This window comes from Leopardus geoffroyi, chromosome B3 (genome assembly GCF_018350155.1).
Source record: "Leopardus geoffroyi isolate Oge1 chromosome B3, O.geoffroyi_Oge1_pat1.0, whole genome shotgun sequence".
Taxonomy (NCBI): domain Eukaryota; kingdom Metazoa; phylum Chordata; class Mammalia; order Carnivora; family Felidae; genus Leopardus; species Leopardus geoffroyi.
Window position 1 is genome coordinate 117,907,715 of NC_059337.1, and position 21,431 is coordinate 117,929,145.

General features: G+C 45.6%; 1 protein-coding gene across 14 annotated transcripts in view; it reads left to right on the forward strand.

Moving 5' to 3' along the window:
• The window catches only part of RGS6 (regulator of G protein signaling 6), a 606,196-nt gene that overhangs the window by 523,335 nt on the left and 61,430 nt on the right, over nucleotides 1-21,431 (forward strand). For 13 of the 14 annotated variants that reach the window (XM_045451433.1, XM_045451428.1, XM_045451431.1 and 10 more), the window contains one exon: nucleotides 9,787-9,897. The exons of the other annotated variant lie outside the window; for it this stretch is intronic. In XM_045451433.1, coding sequence (XP_045307389.1) covers nucleotides 9,787-9,897 — 111 coding nt within the window. The remainder of the gene's footprint in view (nucleotides 1-9,786; nucleotides 9,898-21,431) is intronic. 14 annotated transcript variants of the gene reach the window in all.

The following is a 21,431-nucleotide window of genomic DNA, read 5'->3' on the forward strand; positions in this document are numbered from 1 at the left end:
AATACATACAACATACAAAATATGCATTGTTTATGTTTTCAGTGAGGCTTTGGTCAACAGTAGGCTATTAGTAGTTCAGTTTTGGAGGAGTCCAGAATTGCATGGATTTTTGACTTGCACGGGTGTTTAATGCCCCTAACCCCCATGTTGTTTAAGAGTCAACTGTAATACGTAGAACATGTATATGTCATATATATAAGCCCCCTATGCACGCGTGCACACACACACACACACACACGTATGTATGTATATGTAATAACCATGATTGGTTAAAGTAGTTAGAAGCCGTAACTTTGCTATTAGATCAGTGTGAGCATCATCCTGTGATCCAGGAAGCTGTTCACTATTTCACAGCACTAGTAGGCACTGAATAATGTTGACTGAACGACTAACCATGGGCTCTACCCTTAGTGGCTAGTTGGTGAATTTCTGCTGCTTTCTACAAGAAAATGGAAAGGCATATGGGGATAAATCAGCCAGCCCCATATTTCACCCAAGAACCAGTTCAAAGCACCTGATGACGGTGGATAGCACGTTTGCTAATGGCTGGTGTGTCAGCACCTTCTAACGATGTGAGAATTTGGCATTTGAAAATAACAACACCATACACTGGAGGCAGAGATAAGGGGACAAGGATATTAAAACGGCTCAATGAGAAGTAATTGTCCTAATGGACTTCCTCTGGATTTCCTGTATTTATTTTATTTTTTCCATTTCCTCCCGTATGAGTCAGCTCAGGTAGCCATAACAAAATACCACAGACTGAGTATATGGGTTTATAGAGGTTTGAAGTCTATGGTCAAGGTGCCAGCAAGGCTGGTTCCTGGTGGAGCCTCTCTTCCTGGCTTGCAGACAGCCCCCTCCTTGCTGTGTCCTCACATGGCCTTTCCTCTGTGCGCACACGCACGGAGGAGAGAGAACTCCGGTGTCTCTTCCTCTCTTTAGGAAGAAAGTTCTACCAAATCAGGGCCCCACCCCATGACCTTAATCTTAATTATCTCCTTAAAGACAGTCACATTGCAGGGTTAAAGCTTTAACATGTGAAATCGGGGGGTGGGGGACACAATGTAGTCTGTTCGATGCCACCAATTCTGCTTTGGTGCCGCCCACACCCAGCAATCTGTGGACATCGTTGCCTGTGTGCTATTACGTGCCAGCTGTCTGCAAAACTCTTTCCATGCCTCTCTGTTCTCTCTCTGTGCTTTTCCTGTCCTATCTCAAATCTTCCTGTAGTCACTGATAATGACTTCGGACCCAAATAGTACTTCGAATCAACCACTGCGACCTCCCTCGTTGCCTGCTCACCCGTTTCATGGTCTTCATGTGTCTCCACGATACTCTGGTATCTTATCTATGCGCTGCAAGGAGGTGCACGTTCGGGGGAGAGGAAGCCTCTCTGGCTAACGCTACAAAGGGCTGCCTCCGTGAACTCCCCTTCACATTCCCATCGCCTTCATCCTATTTTCGGTTGTATTGCTCTGTTGTCGGGCAATAGGACCCAAGCTTGAACCCAGTTCAGCTAAAAGGAGCAGGTGCTGACCCACGGAATACAAGGAGGAGCTGCAGACTTGAGCTCTGGGAAGGCCAGCAATGCCACTAGGCTCTAGAGTAGCTGCAACCAGGGCCTTAAACACTCCCGAGACCCCTTCTTCTTCTCTTGTCCTGTTCCGCTTTCCACATTGGCCTCCTCCTCTTTCATCACAGACAGGTGTTCAGAAACAGCACTGCCTCCAGCCCCTGAACTTTGTAACTGCGGTTTCTACTGCGGAAGCTGGAGAAGGATTAACCCAGCGTCGGTCAGCAAGGTGTCCATTCCTGGACAGATCAACCGTAGCCAGGAGCAGGGTTTGTTAGTACCTGGAACCCCCTGACACAGCGCTGGGTGCACGTTGAGGTGCAATTTCCAGGAGGTGAGGAGAACTGAGCAAGACCCCAGAGATGTCTTCTGTGCTAGTTTGCCCATTCTGGAGGGCTTCTCACCGCCCAGGATTCCCAGCTCCTTTACTCACACCCCAAGAGGCACAGCACAAGGGCCAACACAACCAAGTCCACTCACTGCATTCCTGGAAGCCACTTCTGCCTCCATTTGTACCTCTTTTCACACCTGAGAAATGACGTTGCGTGACCTACGTGCAGATCCTGAGGCCTTTTATTCTCTCTGCGTGCTCAGTTTTTATCCTGTGTAGCCAACCCTTTGTTTCTTTCTGCTGTATCTCACTTTGGGAGAATTAGCTCCTAAGCATAAGGCACGTCCGACCCGGATGAGAGGCAGCAGGGACCAGACGAGCAGTGCTCGCTCGCACGCACTCCTTGGGCTGTTTCTGGCCAGTCTCGTGGTGTTGAGAAGCATAGGGAAGAGGCCCTCTTCCGTCTCCTCCTGGTGTGGGGCATTCTCCCACCTCCTCTCCATCCTCTGCCACCCCAATGATGGAGTTAACCCTCTTTGCCACTCTCCCTGGGAAGGATCAACCCCCACAAAAGCTAGGAGAGGAGTTAAGGCAACAGACTACTAAGAGCCAAAGCTGCTCACAGGAACCTCCAAGAGAAGGCACTTTGCTCTCTCCTGTCTCCCATGCAGCCATGATGGCAAACGGGACAAGCGAGCAAGCATAGATTCATGAACGCGGAGTTTATTTGCATAGGTTGTATCAGTGACAGTGCAATAAAACACGTCGGTGCCATTCCTAAAAAGTCCACGCAAGCCTCAGATACACCGTTTACCTACCACCACACCCTCTGTTAGATGACTTCATTTTCAACCTTCTGCACAAGTTCCTCTCAAATTACACCTGTGGAAGACAGAATAATGGTTCCTCAAAGATGGCCACGTCCTAATCCCCAAAGCCTGTAACTCTGTTAGGTTACATGGCAAAGGGGGATTACGTTTGCAGATGAAATTAAGGGGGCTAATCAGTTGACCTAACATAAGGGGATTACCCTGGATTATCCAGGGGGGCCAGTGTAACAGCCCTTGTTGTAGACAACGGAAGCAGAAGGGTCAGCGTCAGAGTGATACAATGTGAGCCAGCCTTGGCCAGGCATTGCTGGATTTGAAGAGGGAAGGGGACCAGGAGCCAAGGAGTGTGGGACGCCCCTACCCGGGGGAAAAGGCAAGGAAATGGATTCTCTCCTCAAGCCTCCAGAAGGAACATGGTCCTGCTGACACCTTAATTTTAGCCCAGCAATGTCCATTTCAGACTTCCGATCCTTAGAAGTATAAGAGAATACATTTGCGCTTCATTTTTATCTTTTTAAGTTTATTTATTTTGAGAGAGAAAGCATGAGTGGGGGAGAAGCAGAGAGAGAGGGGGATAGAGAGAGAATCCCAAGCAGGCTCCGCACTGTCAGTACAGGGCCTGACGTGGGGCTCAATCTCACAAACCTTCAGATCATGACCCGAACCCAAATCAGGAGTCAGACACTCAATAGACTGAGCCACCCAGAAACCCCACATTTGTGCTTTTTTCAAGCCACTAAGTATGTAGCAGTTTGTTACAGCAACTGTTAGAAATTCATATACCATCCAATCTCTCCCTTTCTCTTAGAATCTCAAGATCTTCCTTTCTAAAATGCCTTTAAAAATTTCTGAGTCTCTCACTGATCAGAAGGTCCTCGTAGAGCCCTGTCTAATTCTGTCTAATTCTGATGATTCAGTCAGTACATCCCACTTCTACCAATATAATATAACGTTTAAAATGCACATGACCAACTTTTACGGTTCTCTTTACAAAGCTTCCGACTGATTTTATTTATGCAGCTATAATTTAACAAAACAGCCGTTCCTCTTCTAATACAACAAATTCCCCTGCTGGCCAATGCTGCCCATCACTGGGGCTGGGGGACTGATTAGTGATCATGCGGATCTGAGCTCTCTGGCCTCAGTGCAGATTGTCCGGGCATTTCTGTAGGAAGTTCTTACCCCTCTCTTCTCGTGTTCTTCCACTTATATCCACGGTCCTGTTCAAACCCTGTGCTCTGAGAAGGCACAGTGTGGGGCTAGGCCCTTGGAACAACTTCATTCACACTTCTTTAATAAAATGTTTGATTTTGAGAGAGAGAGAGAGAGAGAGAGAGAGAGCAGGGGAGGGGCAGAGAGAGAGGGGGACAGGGGATCTGAATCAGGCTCCATGCTGACAGCAGAGACCCCAATGCAGGGCCCGAACCCATGAACCGTGAGATCCAGACCTGAGCTGAAGTTGGACCCTTAACTGACTGAGCCGCCCTGGTGCCCCCAACTTCATTCACACTTAATGCCCGTTACATAGTCATGTCTTGTGCTCTTAACTTGAGTGGTTACACATCCCTCCTTGGGCTCTCAACCACTTCTCTTGAACCAACATCACCGTTAAATCTCACCACCTCTCCTCCACACTCTGAAGATATCCCCAGATTTCTCTAAAAGAGACTTGACTGTGGGCCTGTGTTTCATTACCACTCGCTTCCTCCTGGCTGCTCTCTGGCCTTGTGGGGTCCCACTGCCTCAGGCTGGTCAGCAGACAGCTGTCCTTCTTGCCTTCCTGCAATAACAGGCCACCAACAGGCAGGCTCCCCGAGTGCCTAGGTCCTCAGAATTCTCACCCCAGCCTCTCCTGAGCCTCCCTTGCTTCTCCTGGCCCCAGGCACTTCTGCTGAGCTTCATCTGGGAACCTAGGTGTGACATGTCCCCTTCGACCTGCCTTCGCAGGTCATAGGTGTGGCCATGTGGAGAGTCCAATAAAACAAGCTAGAGAGGTGGCTGGTAAAACCTCCACCCTGTCTCACAGAAATCTGAGCAAGAGTAAGGAAGGGAGGAGAGGAAATTTTGTTCTTCCATCCCTATGTGTTACTTGGGGGAAATCCATTTCTGGTTTAAAAATAAAATCCCCCAAAACTTGTAATTAGCTAGTTAGAAGACCCCCCACAACCACCACCTTTGTCTTCGGCTGCTCAGGTAGTTGTCTTTGATTTGAGATCGGGGCCACCAGAGGCTGAGGTCATTGAAAAGGCCAGGGGGCAGACATGCTGGGAGGGCAAAGGGGTCACCGCTGAAGAGAGGCCCATAGACTACACCCACCATCTCAAATTCTGAGAATGCTGTGGATGCCCAAATATGTCATAATCAGGAAAGCCCCCGATGCCTCATCATGACTCAGACACATCTCACATGGACCATCGTCCCTCAAACAGGACCGAGGTTACCAGCTGCTGGTGCGAAGGAATCAGGTGGCCAAGTGTGCCCTTTCCGTCCTCATGCCTAGATTCCTTCATGTTCCCTGCAGTGGGTTGAATAGTGGCCCCCAAAAGGGTATGTACAAGTCCTCATCCACGGAAGCCGTGAACATGACTTATGTGGGATGAGCCTTTGCAAATGTAAATTAAGAATCTGGAGATGAAATCATCCTGGATTATCCCGGTGGGCCCTAAACCCAAGGACAAGTAAGGAAGAGAAAGGGAGAAGACCCAGACACAGAGGAAAAGTCACATGAGGACAAAGGCAGAGATTGGAGTTAGGCATCCACAAGCCAAGGAGTGCCTGGAACCACTCAAAGAGGCAAGGAAGGATTACTCCTCTCGAGCCTCCAGAGGGAGCATAGACTTGCTGATACCTTGACTGCAGTCTTCTAAACTCCAGAAGTAAGAAAGATTCCTGTCATTTCAAGCCACCAAGTTTGTGGGCATTTGTTACAGCAGCCCCGGGAAACTAATATTTACCTTAATGTGCAACCCATCTCTTTCAGAAAGAAAGGAATTAGCCCAGGGGACCAAGGGACAACTCCCTATGGAGCTGTCACAGCACCGACTTGTAGTGTGACCTTTCCTGCCACAGTGCCGCCCTAGGGCCATAGGATGAAGGCTTGCCTGGGCACAAGGCCTACCTTGTACTCCTACAAGGACAACGTGCCTCCACTGCACATGCTGGTTGCAATCACATAGCCTACACTTGCAGAAGATTTGGAAGATTCTTTTGAAATGCTTTTCCATTTTTTATCCAATGGTCCTGAGTGCTCCACAAGGCCATCGCGTACCATGGCGAACTTAACAAAGATCCCTTAAACAGCTCACTTGTAATTGGCTAGTTAGAAGACTTTTCTGTATTCCTGAAATATTCCAAAATTTACTAAAGAAAAAAAAAAAAAAAAGAAGGTGGCTGGGGACAGAGTGAAGAACATTATAACCTACGTGTTCAGAGTGTGAGTATTATAACAAAGTGAACCCGATTGCCCTACAAAAGTCTGGTCTTGGCTCTTGAAGTCATTGGAGACCATGGAAGGAAAAAATGAAGCATGGGGCTAACCCAGAGAAATGGGTAAAGCCTGTCTCTGGATCTTTGGATCCCTAGATCCTTGCCCCACTAGGAGACCGTCTCTCCCACTTGCTACCACCACAGGAGATGGGCAGCTTATTCTCTAAAGAAATTGAATCACATCAGCTCAGAATTCAGGCACATCACATCGTAAAGGGCCCACTGAAAACAAGTGAATTAATGGAAGATCTACATACTGAACAGTGGAACCCTCCAACCGTCCTCTGCCTGGCTCTTCACCCTCCAGGAGCCAGAGGTATACACCCACAGGCAAAAGATTAGAAAACTACAACCTGCGGGCCACATCTACTCCACGCTACTGTTTTCACAAATAAAGTTTTATTGGAATACGGTCATATGCATTCGTTCCTGAATTATCGATGACTGCTTTTTACTGCAACAGAAGAGCTGAGGAGTTGTAATGGACCCATCTGGACTGTAAAACCTAAAATATTTGCTTTGTCTTACAGAAAATGTTTACTCACCGTTGCTCTAGAGAAAAATCAATGTCCCCAAAGAAAAGGCCCCAAATCCCTCATTGGGAGCTCTAGTGAAAAGACTGGTGAGCTGCCCGTGATCTGTCAATGAAGCCCTATCCATGCACACACTGAGCCTCCAAGCAGGTTTTAGTATCTCGCTCTTAAACACAAGTGGATGCCCAGAGGTTTTCCAGACGCTCAAGGGAAACCCCAATGTGAGGGAGTATGAGGCAAACAAAGAGCAAAACGGACTTGGAGGAACCAAAAACTGTTCAAGAAACAGAAAATAAAAATACATAATTAATATCCTCAGAAATATTAATGTCAGCTATCAGAATATTTTATGCATAAATCAAAAACTAGATCCTGTGATAAATAAAAGTGAGCTCTGGAAGCTTAAGAAAGTGATAGCCCAGGGGCGCCTGGGTGGCTCAGTCAGTTAAGCGTCCAACTTCAGCTCAGGTCATGATCTCGTGGTTTGTGAGTTTGAGCCCCACGTCGGGCTCTGTGCTGACAGCTCAGAGCCTGGAGCCTGCTTTGGATTCTGTGTTTCCCTCTGTCTCTATCCCTCCCTGACTAGTGCTCTGTCTCTCTCTGTCTCTCAAAAATAAAAAATATAAAAAGAAAAAAGAAAAAAGAAAGTGATAGCCCAAATTTTTAAAAAGTAAATAAATAACAAGATGGGAAGAACCATCAAACTAAAAAGACAAAAAGATGAAAAACGGCAGGGCAAAGTTAGGAAAATTAGATTATCAATCCAGAAGGTCCAATATTCAACTAGAAAGAATTATAGAAAGAGGAAACAGAAGAAATGAAGGTATGAAATTAACAAAGAAATAAGACTTCTGGGAAATATTTTTTTTATCTATTGCACGTGGTACCAAGCACAGTAAATAAAAAACACCAGCAAAAGCCAGGGTGAAATTTCAGGGCACTGTAGCAATAAAGAGAAGATGCTGTTTCCAGAGAGGAAAGAAACTAAGCAAAAGAACAAGAATCAAACTGGATCCACACTTCTCAGCAGTAACACTGGATGCCAAAAACACAGTAGAGCAACACCTTCAGAATTCTGAAGGAAAATGATTTTTAACCTGGGGTTCTAGGTCCAGCACTATCTGCCAAGTATAAAGATACAATAAAAATATTTTTAGGGGCGCCTGGGTGGCGCAGTCGGTTAAGCGTCCGACTTCAGCCAGGTCACAATCTCGCGGTCCGTGAGTTCGAGCCCCGCGTCGGGCTCTGGGCTGATGGCTCAGAGCCTGGAGCCTGTTTCCGATTCTGTGTCTCCCTCTCTCTGCCCCTCCCCCGTTCATGCTCTGTCTCTCTCTGTCCCAAAAATAAATAAACGTTGAAAAAAAAAATTTAAAAAAAAAAAAAAATATTTTTAGACCTGCCAGGACTTGAAATAGTTAGCTTCTCTGCATCCTTTCTTAGGAAACCACTAAAGGAGTACCTCAGCACAACCAGAGAGTAAAACCAGTAGACGGACGTAAAGTCCAGGAAGCAAAGCGCAGACAGAAGTCAGGGACGTCCCAGGAGGGTGATTTTACATCGAGTGTGTAGAGCAAACAGTCCAGACTGGAGAAAGAGGACTCCAGACTTTGGAGAGAGGACCTCCGGGAGACGGGGAGACAGAACTGAACAAGAATTGGCTAAGGTGTTTAAGATGTGGGAAAATTGGGGGCACCTGGGTGGCTCAGTCGGTTGAGTGTCTGACTTCGGCTCAGGTCACGATCTCATGGTTTGTGAGTCTGAGCCCCACGTCGGGATCTCTGCTGTCAGCATAGAACCTGCTTCAGATCTTCTGTCCCCCCTCTCTCTCTGCTCCTCCCCCACTCATTCTCACTCTCTCTCTCTTTCAAAATAAATAAACGTAAACGAAATATATGTGGAGAAATTGTTGCTAGGTGTTTTACAGATTTGTTAGAACATTTGGAAAGGGTGGTATGCTACTTAGCAGGAAACAATTTATATCTAGTTTAATAATGTGGACACTGACGATTGATTTCACAAAAATTATTATACGTCTCTTAGGAGGATCATGGGAGGAAGTGGTGGGGGGAGTCGGGGATTGGCGAAGAGGGTTAAATCCTCATCTAAAATTGATAATCAAGGGGCAGCTGGGTGGCTCAGTCGGTGACGCACCCGATTCTCGGCTTCAACTCAGGTCATGATCTCACAGTTTCGAGAGTTCGAGCCCCGCGTTGGGCTCTGCGCTGACGGTGCAGAGCCTACTTAGGATTCTCTCTCTTCTCCCTCTCTCTCTCTGCCCCTCCCTTGCTCATGCTGTCTCTGTATCTCTCTAAAAAAATAAATAAACTTAAAAAAATTTTTAAATAAAAAAATTGACAATCAAGAACAACTATAAAAACACAATTTAGAAATACACAGGTAAATGCTAAAGGAAACAGAAGGGTAGAAAGCAGATGTCTCTGTGAGCAGAGAGTGTGTATTGTGTGTGTGAAATCATTTTGTACTATTTTATTGTTTTAACCACATGCCTTTTGATACAATGAAAATTTCATTCGAAAAGATAATGTGGCCATTTACAGTATAACCGGAAAAACTAAGCTGCTTTGTGGATATAATGCTTATAATGCATTACCTCCTTATGGTCCGTCAGGATTTTAGTCTTTGTCGTACGGAAGTCTCCCAGTTGGGAACCCTTGACTGGCAGCCTGGACGGATGACCCCGGTGCCCCGAGATTCCTAGTCTCCCTGAGAGGGTGATACACACGCAGGTTTGGACCTGTGTATCAGTCAGGCTAGCGCCACCAGCGAGGGGTGCGCCAGGGTCCAGGTAAAGAGTAACGTGGGGAAAAGATATAAAATGTGTACGTACGACAGCAGGAATGCAAAAAACAATACGTTCCTCATGAGAAGAGAACAAGCATAAATAGAAACAGCTTGATTTGTCATTTTCCCTTTAACTTGGAATCCTATAAAGACAGTTACAACGTTTGTGTAAAAATGCAAGTTTTTATGGAAAACAGTGGCGTACTTTGCTTTGCTTCCCTCCCGCAGCTTAATTGCTTACACAGAACAATATGTGGAATACGATCCATTGATCACGCCGGCCGAGCCGTCCAATCCCTGGATCAGCGACGATATCACTTTATGGGACATAGAGATGAGGTAAAAAAAAAAAAAATGTTTCAATGTTCGAGAAAGAAAGAGATGTGGGGAAAAATTCATGAGATGGTGAAATTACATTATTTCCTACCTTAATTTGACGTTTTTTATCACTAGAACAGAAACCCCTCAAGTTACCTCCTGACTACGTTCGGCTCACACGTGGTTCTACCCCCCTATACCTTTGGTTTGTACGTGGATCCTTAGTGACTTCCTCTGACCTTTCTCTGACCCTTTAGTGGCTTCCTCTGACCTTTCTCTGACCCTTTAGTGGCTTCCTCTGACCTTTCTCTGACCCTTTAGTGGCTTCCTCTGACCTTTCTCTGACCCTTTAGTGGCTTCCTTTGACCTTTCTCTGACCCTTTAGTGGCTTCCTCTGACCTTTCTCTGACCCTTTGGATGCCATGATAACAGGGACAATCCTTCACATTTCCTAGTTCTCATTGCTGGAGGGAAAAAAATTCTGTGGGCCAATTTGTTTATATATGTGCAGAAACAACACTAATAATAATAGGTAACGCATACTTGGCCCTGGCCACCGAGTAAGTGTCCCACGTGGAGTCCCCACGACCGGTAAACATTATTATTCTCATCATTGAACAGATGAGGAAACTGAGGCACAGAGGAGTTCATGAACTTGCTCGGGGTCACACAGCGAGCGGGTAGCAGAGTTAGGGTTAGAACCCAGCTCGAGAGCTGTGGTTTTCATCGCTCTGCTCTTCAGGAGTAACCGGAAGTAACCCTCTGCCCATGAGGGAGGAGGGAGGCTGGTGCCTGTACTTTAACAGCCGAGGAGCCGAAGCCCGGAGGGACTTGGACCAGCGTCACAATCACAGAGGGAAACACGCACACGTTCAGTGTGGGGGTGCCTGTGCAGCCTCCGCCCCTCGGCTAGCAGACTTTTTATTTCATTTTTCATTTCTTTGCATCTCCCTCATTCGCTTTCACTCTTGCCCTTTTTCCGCCTTCTTTTCTTGAAATGAAAAAAAAAAAAACTTACAAAAAAGTAACAAAAGCCTCTTACTACTTTCATATTTTGCTTATTGTAAAAAGCCCCAACTATTCAGATGTGCATAACAAAGAAAATTCTCTCTCCCTCCGATCCAATCTCATTGTCCAGAAAGAGTCTTTGTTTATAGTCTGATGCCGTGGTTCCCAAACTGCGCCATGGCAGGGAATTCACAGGGTTAGCCCGGGATATTCTGGATCTTTGAGGGAAGCGCTGTGGCGTTTGACTTGTATCAGATACTGCATAAAGCACCAACTTAAGGTACTTCGCCATTTCCAACATTTCACATTACATTCCTTTCAGCGCTGTCGTATCTTTGCAAATCTGGGTTGTCAGGGCAGTTGCTACGATAAAAAGCAAGTACTTTGCAAAAACCAAAATGGAACAAAATGAGTGTGGTGGGGTCCAGTCGGATTCCAGAGTTTGAGATAACGTGCAGTGTCCATCAGGCACACATTGTGGCTATTTAAGAATTGAGGTTATTTAAGAAAACATTATTTTTTCTTTCAATGTATAGGTACTTTACAGCTACTAAGTTTTTAGGACATAAATATATATTAAGTCCTTTGGACCTGACTGTTTAATAAACAAAGCTGTTACGTACTTTTTTTTTTTTTTTTTTTTTTTTTTGGCCCAGGGGCACCGTGAAAAAGTTACTGACACACTAAAAGTGTCTTGGACTCAGGAAGTTTGGAAACCTTTGATTTAGGGTCTAAAACCTTTGATTTAGATTTTTATGTATATATAGTATCATATTCTTTTGCATAAATGGATTCATTACGTGTACATTGTCCCATAATTTTTAAATGAATATATCATGGTGATCTTTCTCTGTAAATGCATATAACTCCACCTTATACTCTTTAATAACTACATAGTGAGTGCGCCCTTGTATGAGTAGCGTGTAATGTATTTAACCAACCCCTAGGTCATAAATATTAAAGTTATTATCTTTTTTTTTTTTTTTTTTTTTTTTTTTGCTGCTGTAAACAACGATGCAAGGAACATCCTCACACACAAGTCCAATTATTACTTTAGGATAAATTTCCAGGAGTGAAACTGCTAGGACCGGCAGATATATTTTGGTTTTAGTTCACACAGCCGAATTCCTCTTGAGCAAAATTCTAACAAATCTTTCCCATGCCCAGAGCTTAAAAGTGTCCACTTCCCACATCCTCACCATCCCAGGCATTATCAATCTTTGTCACCTTTGCAAGTGTGTTAAGGTAAAATAAAAATCTCATTGCTTTTTCATTTCTTTGAGAATCCTGTCTCATGGTCATTTGGTATTCATTTTCCTCTGGTGACTTGACTGTTTTGGGTTCTGTGCTCACTTGTCTCTGTGTTTTGCTTTGGACATTGGGATATCAAATGATTACGTTTACTTGGATCATATATATTTTATCTTTTACCTGATATTTTATGTTTTCTGGATCTTGTTCTTTTTGTTTCTTTTCCTCTTCCCTGATTTTTGTTTTATGAATCAAATTTTGTGTTAGCTTTTGTTACTCTAGTTTCTATTCCAGTCATATTTACTTTTAAATTTTTAATTAAAAATGGCATCAATTCATACAAATAACATTAAAGTGTGTAAAGTAAAAAATAGAAGGGGCGCCTGGGTGGTTTAGTCAGTTAAGGGTCTGACTTCGGGTCAGGTCATGATCTCAGGGTTCGTGGGTTCGAGCCCTGCTTTGGGCTCTGTTCTGACAGCTCAGAGCCAAGAACCTGCTTTCGATTCTGTGTCTCCTCTCTCTCTGCCCGCCACCCCCCCCCCGCCACCCCACTCACGCTCTATCTCTCTCTCAAAAATAAACATTAATTTTTTTTATTTAAAAAAAAAAGAAATTTCCCTTTGCCTCTTCCAAATCCCATTCTTCTTGATAGATGTCTTAACCTGATACATTGTAAACAAACATTTTGTGACTGACACTTATTTCTCTGTCAGCGTTAAAAGAAAAGTAGTTTGTAGGTGAGTATCTTCTTTCTAATAGTTCTGACGTGCCCTAGGTCATCCCTTCTAATCTGATCCACTGCCAGAAATTCTAATTCTAATCTCTTCTAGTCTTTTTTTAACTCAAGGTATTTTCTCTCCTTTTATTTATTTATTTTTTAATCACTACTCTTTTTTCTGTTCTATCCTCTCTTTCCAGGAAATCCTTTTGTAGAAATTCTGAGCCTCTGAGATGGGGCAGCCATATCTCTTTATCTTTTCTCTTCTATAATTCCCACCCTGTAGTCTTTCTAGTCTATGTTCAAGGGTAGAATTCCTTGAATTACTCTTCAGAACCACCAGTTTGGTTTTCAGGGTGTCCGTTCTGTGGTCTTATACTTTAATGAGTTTTTCTTTTCCTCCTGAGTCTTGGGAGAGCTAGTTGACGATCATGCTTTCCATTTCCAAGAATTCTTAATATTTCTTGGACTTCTGTTTCTTAATACCTATTCTATTCTTTTGATATTTATCCTCTTAAATCCCCCTGAGGGTGTGATACTGGTTTGGGTTTTGTTTTGTTGGTTGGTTGGTTGGTTGGTTGGTTTCATACTTCCCCTCTATTTCTGACACTTAGTCTGTTTCACGGTGGTGGGGGGGGGGTGGTTATTTATCACACAATCCATCACCGTGACTCTAACTGTTCAGAGCAGATCAGTCTGTCTTTTCATATTCCCAGAAATTTGGGGGACTGCTGGTTTTCCTAAGTGAAAACCAGAGTTGGCTATCAACTCTGGCCATATAGTAAAAACACCTGGAGAGTTTATTTCAAAACAAAACAAAACAAACAAACAAAAACCACAATGCCCAATCCCCTCCCGAACCCAATTAATTTCCGGCAGTGGGGCATTGGTTTGTTGTTTGTTTTTAACGTGTCCGAATGATTCTAAAGTGTAGCCCTGATCCAGACAGACCAGATAGTAGCTGGTGAGGACTTCCTGGGCAGCTGTGGGGTCCGTGGTTCTCAAAGCACAGGGTATAGCAGAAGCACCTGGAATGCTCAATGCTCATTAAGAAGACAGATGCCCCAGGGTGGTTCTGGGTTTATTTTTAGCAAGTGTTCTAGACAATTCTGTGGCCCAGCAGTTTGAGAACTTCCCGTGTGGTTTGCAGAGTCCCCACCTCGCTCCCCACCCACCCCCCCCCCCCGCCCCACCCGCCCCCTGCAGGCTCTCCTCTGAGCAGTTCACATGACTATAGGGCTTCACCTGAGAGTGTTAGTGAGGAGCCGTAGGTCAGTCAGCACGGACCCCCGTGAACCCTGGCCACGTGGGCCAAGAGCAGACTGAAAAACCGGGTCCCCTCTCAGAGCGACACGGGTGGTAAAGCTCCAATTTCCCTTAGCGTGACATCCGCACAAGCCAGGTGCTCCGCTCTGTCTCGGATCCTGATGACGTTTCTGAAATTCTGCAGTTTCCTCTCCATGGTGTTCCCAGTAGGTCCACTCTTCTCCCTTCTGCTGAGGGGTCTTAGGGAACAATCCGGTTAGATTGCAGAAGCCAATGAAAAGTAGGGGGAAAGCAGGAGTGTCTTTAGAAGTCTCCCTGCTTTGCTGAGATGCTTTTTCCCTCTATTATTAGCTCTTTGCCCCGCAATTACAGAGGCACTACTCTCTGGTTTTGTTACCCATATTAAGACCTGGCCAGGAAATACTCCCCATGTGCTGAGGAGACCCTCTCCTCCATAGGGACCCTTTGTTCCATATTTCTGAGTGTCTTCCCTAAGTCCCCTGGCCAGTGCCCACCAGCTGCCTCTGCTTCTAGTCCTGCTGCTCAGAGCTTGGGGGTTTCCCAGGCGTCTGTTGGGGATGTAGCTAATTTCTTTTCAGATGGCCCTGGAATCGTAAGTGGTTCTCAATCAGGTGACACCAGTTCAGTCCATCTGCTTCATACCTTCCAAAAATTTCTCAGTTTTATCACCCGCTGATAGCCAATGTCTGTGCCTCTACATACTGCGGATTTGTTTGTTTTCTTTTTAATTATATTTTACTGAACTCCAGACTCTCGCCTGTCCCTTCTGCCTGGACCACTTCCTCAGAACCTCTCATGGCTGGTTTCACTTCTCAGTCAGCATGGGTGTCCCTTCATCAGAAAGGTCTTCTGTGATCAGTCACCCCAAGTGATCACCCCATCCATCCAGCTCTTCTCCACCACATCCTCCCCCTTTCTCTCTTTCTAGTTAGGACTTAACTAGGACTATGTCTGACACATAGTAGGCATTCAAAACACATAAGTTGGATGGAAGACAGATGAAGGAGTGACCATGTCTCTGATCATTTCATTGGTATTTGGGAATTGGGGAGGTAGGTACATAAACATAATTCACCATAAGGACACTGGGACTTCCCCCTTCTTTCTGTAAAGACAGCAACAAAGTATGTGATCATTCGGGGAAGTGGTGGTCACCTGACCTGTTAGTTTATCCCAACCTGTCAGCACTTTGTCCCCAAGGGAATGCTATCTGCTCCTACAACTAGTACTCTGGTTCTGGTCTTATCGCTTAGGTTTCTACTCTAATCAGAATGCCTAAGACACCTAAGGCATTCTGTGTACATTCAAGCAGAGAGTCAAGTGATTTAGATACAAGTGAAAATAAAGAGAAGCTGTGAGGCCATTTCTTATCCCAGCAGGACATTCCTACTCACTCAGATGCAGGCAGTGGTTAGGAACCTACCTTTGGAGAAGCACAGTCTGGGATCAGTGCCAACATCCTGCTTCAGCCTAGAGATGGTTCCTGCTCATGACACAAAGCCTTAAGATAACCAGTAAAATAATCAAAGGTCATTTTTTCTCAGTTTCAGCTTAATTCAATAAATATGAATTGAGAACTTACTGTGTTCTCAATTCCAAATAAGAAGTCCTGTCAAGAATCAAATGTAACAAGGTGCCTTAAACATGCCCTCCCATCTCGCAGACCGAGGATTCCTTCTCCTCTGGCAAAGGACATTGATAAGTCATTTGGGCATAAAATCAGGCTCTGAGGGCAGAGTTGTTGGCAGAGACTCAAACAACAAGGGGCAGGGCTTGTGACTTAAGGCAATGAGAAGAACGTATTTGTTGTATTTTTTGTTCCTGAGAGGGGAGACCTAAGCACAGTGAAAAGCAGGGAAGAGCAGAGTGATGGGAGAGACCAGGCCTCTGTGCAGGGCCAGGAAGAGCCCTAAGACCACAGCGTCCAAGGACTTTGCAAACACAGGAATATCAAGTATGTGATGTTTTTTAATGTCTGCTGCTGGCTGGTGCAATATATACCCCCTTCTCAAGACCCTTGAATCTCAGCAAAGGCTTCTACCCTCCCGAACATCTCATAGGAAGGAGTTTTGGGGTGAAGATGGGTAGAGGCTTATGGAAGAGTGAAGGCAGCAGGTAAGAAAGCAGGACTCTCCTTGGGAGCTCAAGTTAGTCTGAGGCAGGCTTTGATTTCCACTGGGCCTGGGCAAAGGGCTGCAGGCAGGCTCATTACAGTGTCCAGAACAGACAAAGTCTGCATTCTACAGAGTTCAGCATACTCTCTCTGCCAAGTGGAGGTTACAGACGGCCCAGTGGAAGACAGCAACAGGACTTAACAAAATAAGTGGCAAGATGATGTAGGATAGGGCATGAATAATAGAAAATTGTGCTTTAATCCTTTTTCCTTCTCAGGCAAGCTATTAGACCTAGAAATCCAAGGATGAGAAAGCATCTATTCAGAGGGCAATTAAAGACTACCCTTTTAAGGATGAGCAAGCTACACCTCAAGTCTATCTGATGGAAATTCTGAGAAATCAAGTTTAAAGAAAAGAGTGGTAGCCAGGGCTCATCATGGAGGAAAAATCAGCCAAAAGTTGCCGGGTTGCAGTCGGAGAGAACCCTGTAGTCTAATTTTTTTTTTAATGTTTATTTATTTTTGAGAGAGAGAGAGAAAGAGACCGAGCATAAGAGGGGGAGGGGCAGAGAGAGAGGAAGACACAGAATCAGAGGCAGGCTCCAGGCTCTGAACCATCAGCACAGATCCCGATGCGGGGCTCAAACTCACAAACTGAGAGATCATGACCTGAGCTGAAGTCGGACGCTTAACCAACTGAGCCACCCAGGTGCCCCGAGAACTCTGTAGTCTAAATACCATCAGGAGAGTGTCTCAGGGAGGTCTCTCAGAAATATTTCTGGTCATGTCATTAACCAGATAGTGGATCTAACAAAAACGTGGCATTGCCAGAATTGTGGTTCATAATTTACTCTCTCCGCATGGTTTAGCTTTCTCTCTCTGCTGGGCATGAGTGAAGAGCTACAAGGAAACTGGTTTATCCTGCTTGGCCATAGTATCTGCTACCAGCCTGCCTGACCTGCTGAGTAGCAGCAACTGTCCCCAAGCTTCCTGTGCCCAGCAAGTCTGATAGAACTATTAGTCCAGGGTATTAGCCAAGTTTCTTCTCTGTGGTGGCCAGCCTCCAAATATGGCCCCATCCATGCCTTTCTTCATCTTATGCGTGGGTCACTTCTTACATCAAGATGGGATAGGTCCCTGCTTTTTCACCTGGGCTGGTGTTGGTGCCTAATTTGACCAATAGAGTGTGGCAGAAGTAACATTCTGAGAACAGGTCATAAAGTAGCTCCGTGTCTCCTATCACAGTCATTCAAAACATTTGCTCCTGAGATACTCCTTCTTAGAACCCCTTGGCCATGCTGTGAGAATGCCAGGCCACTGAAGAGGTCATATCATCAACAGCCCCAGCTGAGCTCCTAGCCAACAACCAGTATCAACTTCCATGTGATGAGTTATCTTGAATGTGCAGCCCAATTGAGCCTTTCAATGACCCCACCCCCAACTTCCAGCTATAACTACTTGAGAGACCCCACGTGCAAATCACCTGGCTGAACCCCAGTCAACCCAGGGGACAGGGAGAAAGAATAATCAATCACTGTTTTAAGCCAGAGTTTTAGGATGATTTGTCACAGAACAATACATACCTGGACCACTCCCCATCAGAGTACTCAGGACCCTCAGGCTACTCTAGGGGCATAAAATCAAATTGCCATCATTCTTTCAATAGCCTTGACCCTAAAATGGCATCCTTGGATATTTGCTCGTTAAGGAACTGTCCTTTGTTTCATAATTTTTCTAAAGACTCAAAAGTCTTTTCAAGATGGCTTATGTATTTCCCCAAATCTTAGTTTAGACCTCAAATGAGGGAAATGTAGTGGAAGGCAAGGTAGTAGGAAAAAAAGAGCAGGCTTTAGAAATAGGCAGGCCCATGTACCGATTCCAGACTGTGTGACTTTGGGAAATCTAACCTCTCTTGGTCTCTGGACACCTAAATACAAATATCCACCTCCCTGGCATATATTGAGGTTGAATATAGATGGCTGCTTCCTCTGAAGCTGGCTTTGTCGTTCTCAATGTGGGAGAGCTCTACCATGCTCTTAGGTTGGGGGATCAGCTGGAATGAAAGATGGACTCCCTTGGAGAGCCACCTGTCCTTGCTCTATATTGGTTTGGGCTGCCCGGTGGGATGTAAGAATTTGGTAAGAATCAGTGGGCACAGAGCACCAATTAAAGAAAAGACCTCCAGCTAGCAATTAGAAAATCCCGTCAGGATAAGGACACATCACTCACATCACTATACACATTTTCTTATTGATTTCCGCTTAGTGTTGAACACTTGCTGTGTGAAAATGCTACGGTGAATACAAAGATGCAGGAGACATGGTCTCTGCCCTCAAAGGGCTCACAGGGTAGCTGGAGAGACAGGGGCATACCCTTGAAAGGCTAAATGATGATGCAAATGTATGTCATAAGGAAGCATCTCAAAACAATGGTTGGAAACAAAGGGGCTGTGAGTGCCATGAATTACTCATTTGAGTTGGGCCGAGGGAAAGTTATTGTTCCAGTCACCTGGAGATGTTTTAATTTTCAAAATTATTTTATAACCAGAGCCCATTCAGTGGTAGCAACATGTTCGAATCTGATCTTGAACCTTAAAGAGGATGATGCTTGGAAATGCCCAAGTGATGCAAGAAACACACATTGAAAGAAGCTGAGCCAAGAAGCTCTTAATAGAACAGATCCTAATAACCACATGTACTAGGGGGGAAAGGAGCAGATGTGGAGCCTCCACATGTAGAAGGAGGATTGTGAATAATGGATAGTTGAGGGAACCCAGATGTTGAATACTGTCACCCCAAAATGCATACCCGTCCCAGAACCTCCGAATATGATTTTATTTGAAAATAAGGCTATTTCAGATGCAGGCAGTTAAGAGGAGCTCAAACTGGAGTAGGTGGGCTCCTCATCCAGGACGACTGGTATCTTTACAGAAAGAGAAAACAGACACAGACACACATGCACAGAGTGCATGCCACGTGAAGATAAACACACAGGGAGAGCACCGCGTGAAGACAGAGGCAGCGATTGGAGTGACGGAGGCAAGAATCCCCAAGTGTTTCTGGCAACATCAGAAGCTGAGAGAAAAACACGAAACAAATTCTCCTCTAGAGCCTTCAGAGAGAAAGCCTGGCCCTGCCAACACCTTTGGTTTTAGACTCCTAGCCTCCAGAAGTATGAGAGAATAAATTTCTGTTATTTTAAGGCACCCAGTTTGTTGGTACTTTGTTATGGCCACCCTAGGAAACTACGGTATCTGGGTGCCCTCTCTATAGACCACCTTATTTCTGCTGAAGTCTGACCTTGCAGCTCTCTGGATGTCCTCGTCTCTGTCCTATGTCTCTGATGACGCATCTCACATGACAGTCCAAGCTTCCTAGCCTGCCCCCAAAACGACCTTTCTCCCACCCATGATACCACCAAGTAACCTGGTAGGATGAATGTGGACCCGCTGCTTGGGTACCAGAAAATGGTGACCCTAGCCGTGTGTATACATGAGGCAGTCACTACAAAAATGGGGTGACTTTCTACACCCAGCTCTTGGGGAACAGCTTTCCATCAGGGTGAAGCTTCCACCAGCGCTACAAGTTTGGCAGGCCAAGAGCAAATGGTGGAGCCCGTTCCAGCTCACAGCATGGCCCCGGCAGAAAGAGGCAACGTGCCGCGGTTCTCTGGGACTCACATCTGCTGCTAGCCTCAACCTCAGGGGACTTCATAAACAGCAGTTTCTGTCCCCTGGCAAGCTAGCAAGTGTGATGGGTTCTGTGGCTTGAGTTCGAGAGAATCCAGGCTCTGTCTTCTTGTCTTGTTGTAAAAGGCCCGGCCTGGAACTTTGGAAGAGATGTTTCACAGGAGTCCCCAGGCTTGACCGCATGGGCTTGGTCTTTCCACTGTGACCCTGCTGGGCTAAGCCTGGAGGTACAGAGTTGTGCACAAGATTCTCCCAAGCCCCAAGCATACAATCTCAGAGTTGGAAGACGCTCCTGCTGGTGATTATGCCTAGCAGTGCAGAAATAGAAGGGTTGGGCTTGAGTCACTTCGGTCCAGAGCTATGCCTTCCAATGCAGTAGTCATAGCTACATGTGGCCACTGAAGTGTGAACTTTAATGATTTAAAGTGAAATATAATTTAAAATTCAGTTCGCTAGATCAATACTCCTCAAAGTTTGTTTGTTTTTTTTTTTTTTTTTTATTTTTGAGAGGAAGAGAGAGAGAGAGCGAGCATGTGTGAGTGGGAGAGGGGCAGAGACAGAGGGGGAGACAGAGGATCCGTAGCAGGGTCTGTGCTGACATCCGCGAGCCCGATGTGGGGCTCGAACTCATGAACTGCAAGATCATGACCTGAGCTGAAGTTGGACGCTCAACTGAGGGAGCCGCCCAGGTGCCCTGCTCCTTAAAGTTGAATGAGCGCTTAAATCACCCAGAGATCTTGTTGGGCTGGGGATTCTGAATCCACACGCCTGAGGTGCGGCCTGAGATTCCACTGCTGGCCCACAGACCGCTCCTTGCATGGGCGGTTATAGCACGCGGCTTGCGAACTAGGACCCTATTGCTGCCTGAAGGGTCAGGCGAATAAATACACAAGTGAACTGCAAATGGAAAGACAGAGCTGAAGGAAATGGTCTGAGGAAGATCACGTGGTTTGAGGAGGGTCACATGGGCATGAGTCAGCACAGCGAGGTTAAGAGCTGCACTCTGGAGCCACACCATCCAGACTCGTCTTGACTCCATCACTTCCTAGTGTGTCCCTGGGCAAATGACCGCTAGACCTCAGTTTCTCTATCTGTATAATGGGGACAGTACCAGTACATTTTTCACAGAGCAGTAGTGAGGACTCTGTGAGTTAGCAGAGTTAAGACGCTCGAAACAATGCCCAAAACATCAATAAACACGAAGCAGGTGGTTGTTAAATGAACACAACATTCTGCTTCCAGGCAAGTGACGAGGGTTTATCCCGACGCATTTCTGACCAAGGGTATGTCACTTGGATCTAAATGAGACTAAAAATGGTGGAGTTGAGAGTTGGGCTCTAACTGACCGCCATGGTCCAGAGAAGCCAAATAAATGGGGTTGTTTCATTTCCTGCAGGCAGGAGCCACTCGGCGGATATCCTGGTGAGCCTCACCTAAATGTTGCCCCTTTCAAATGCCTTCTCTCAAGAGACATTCTACTGTTGGCTGAT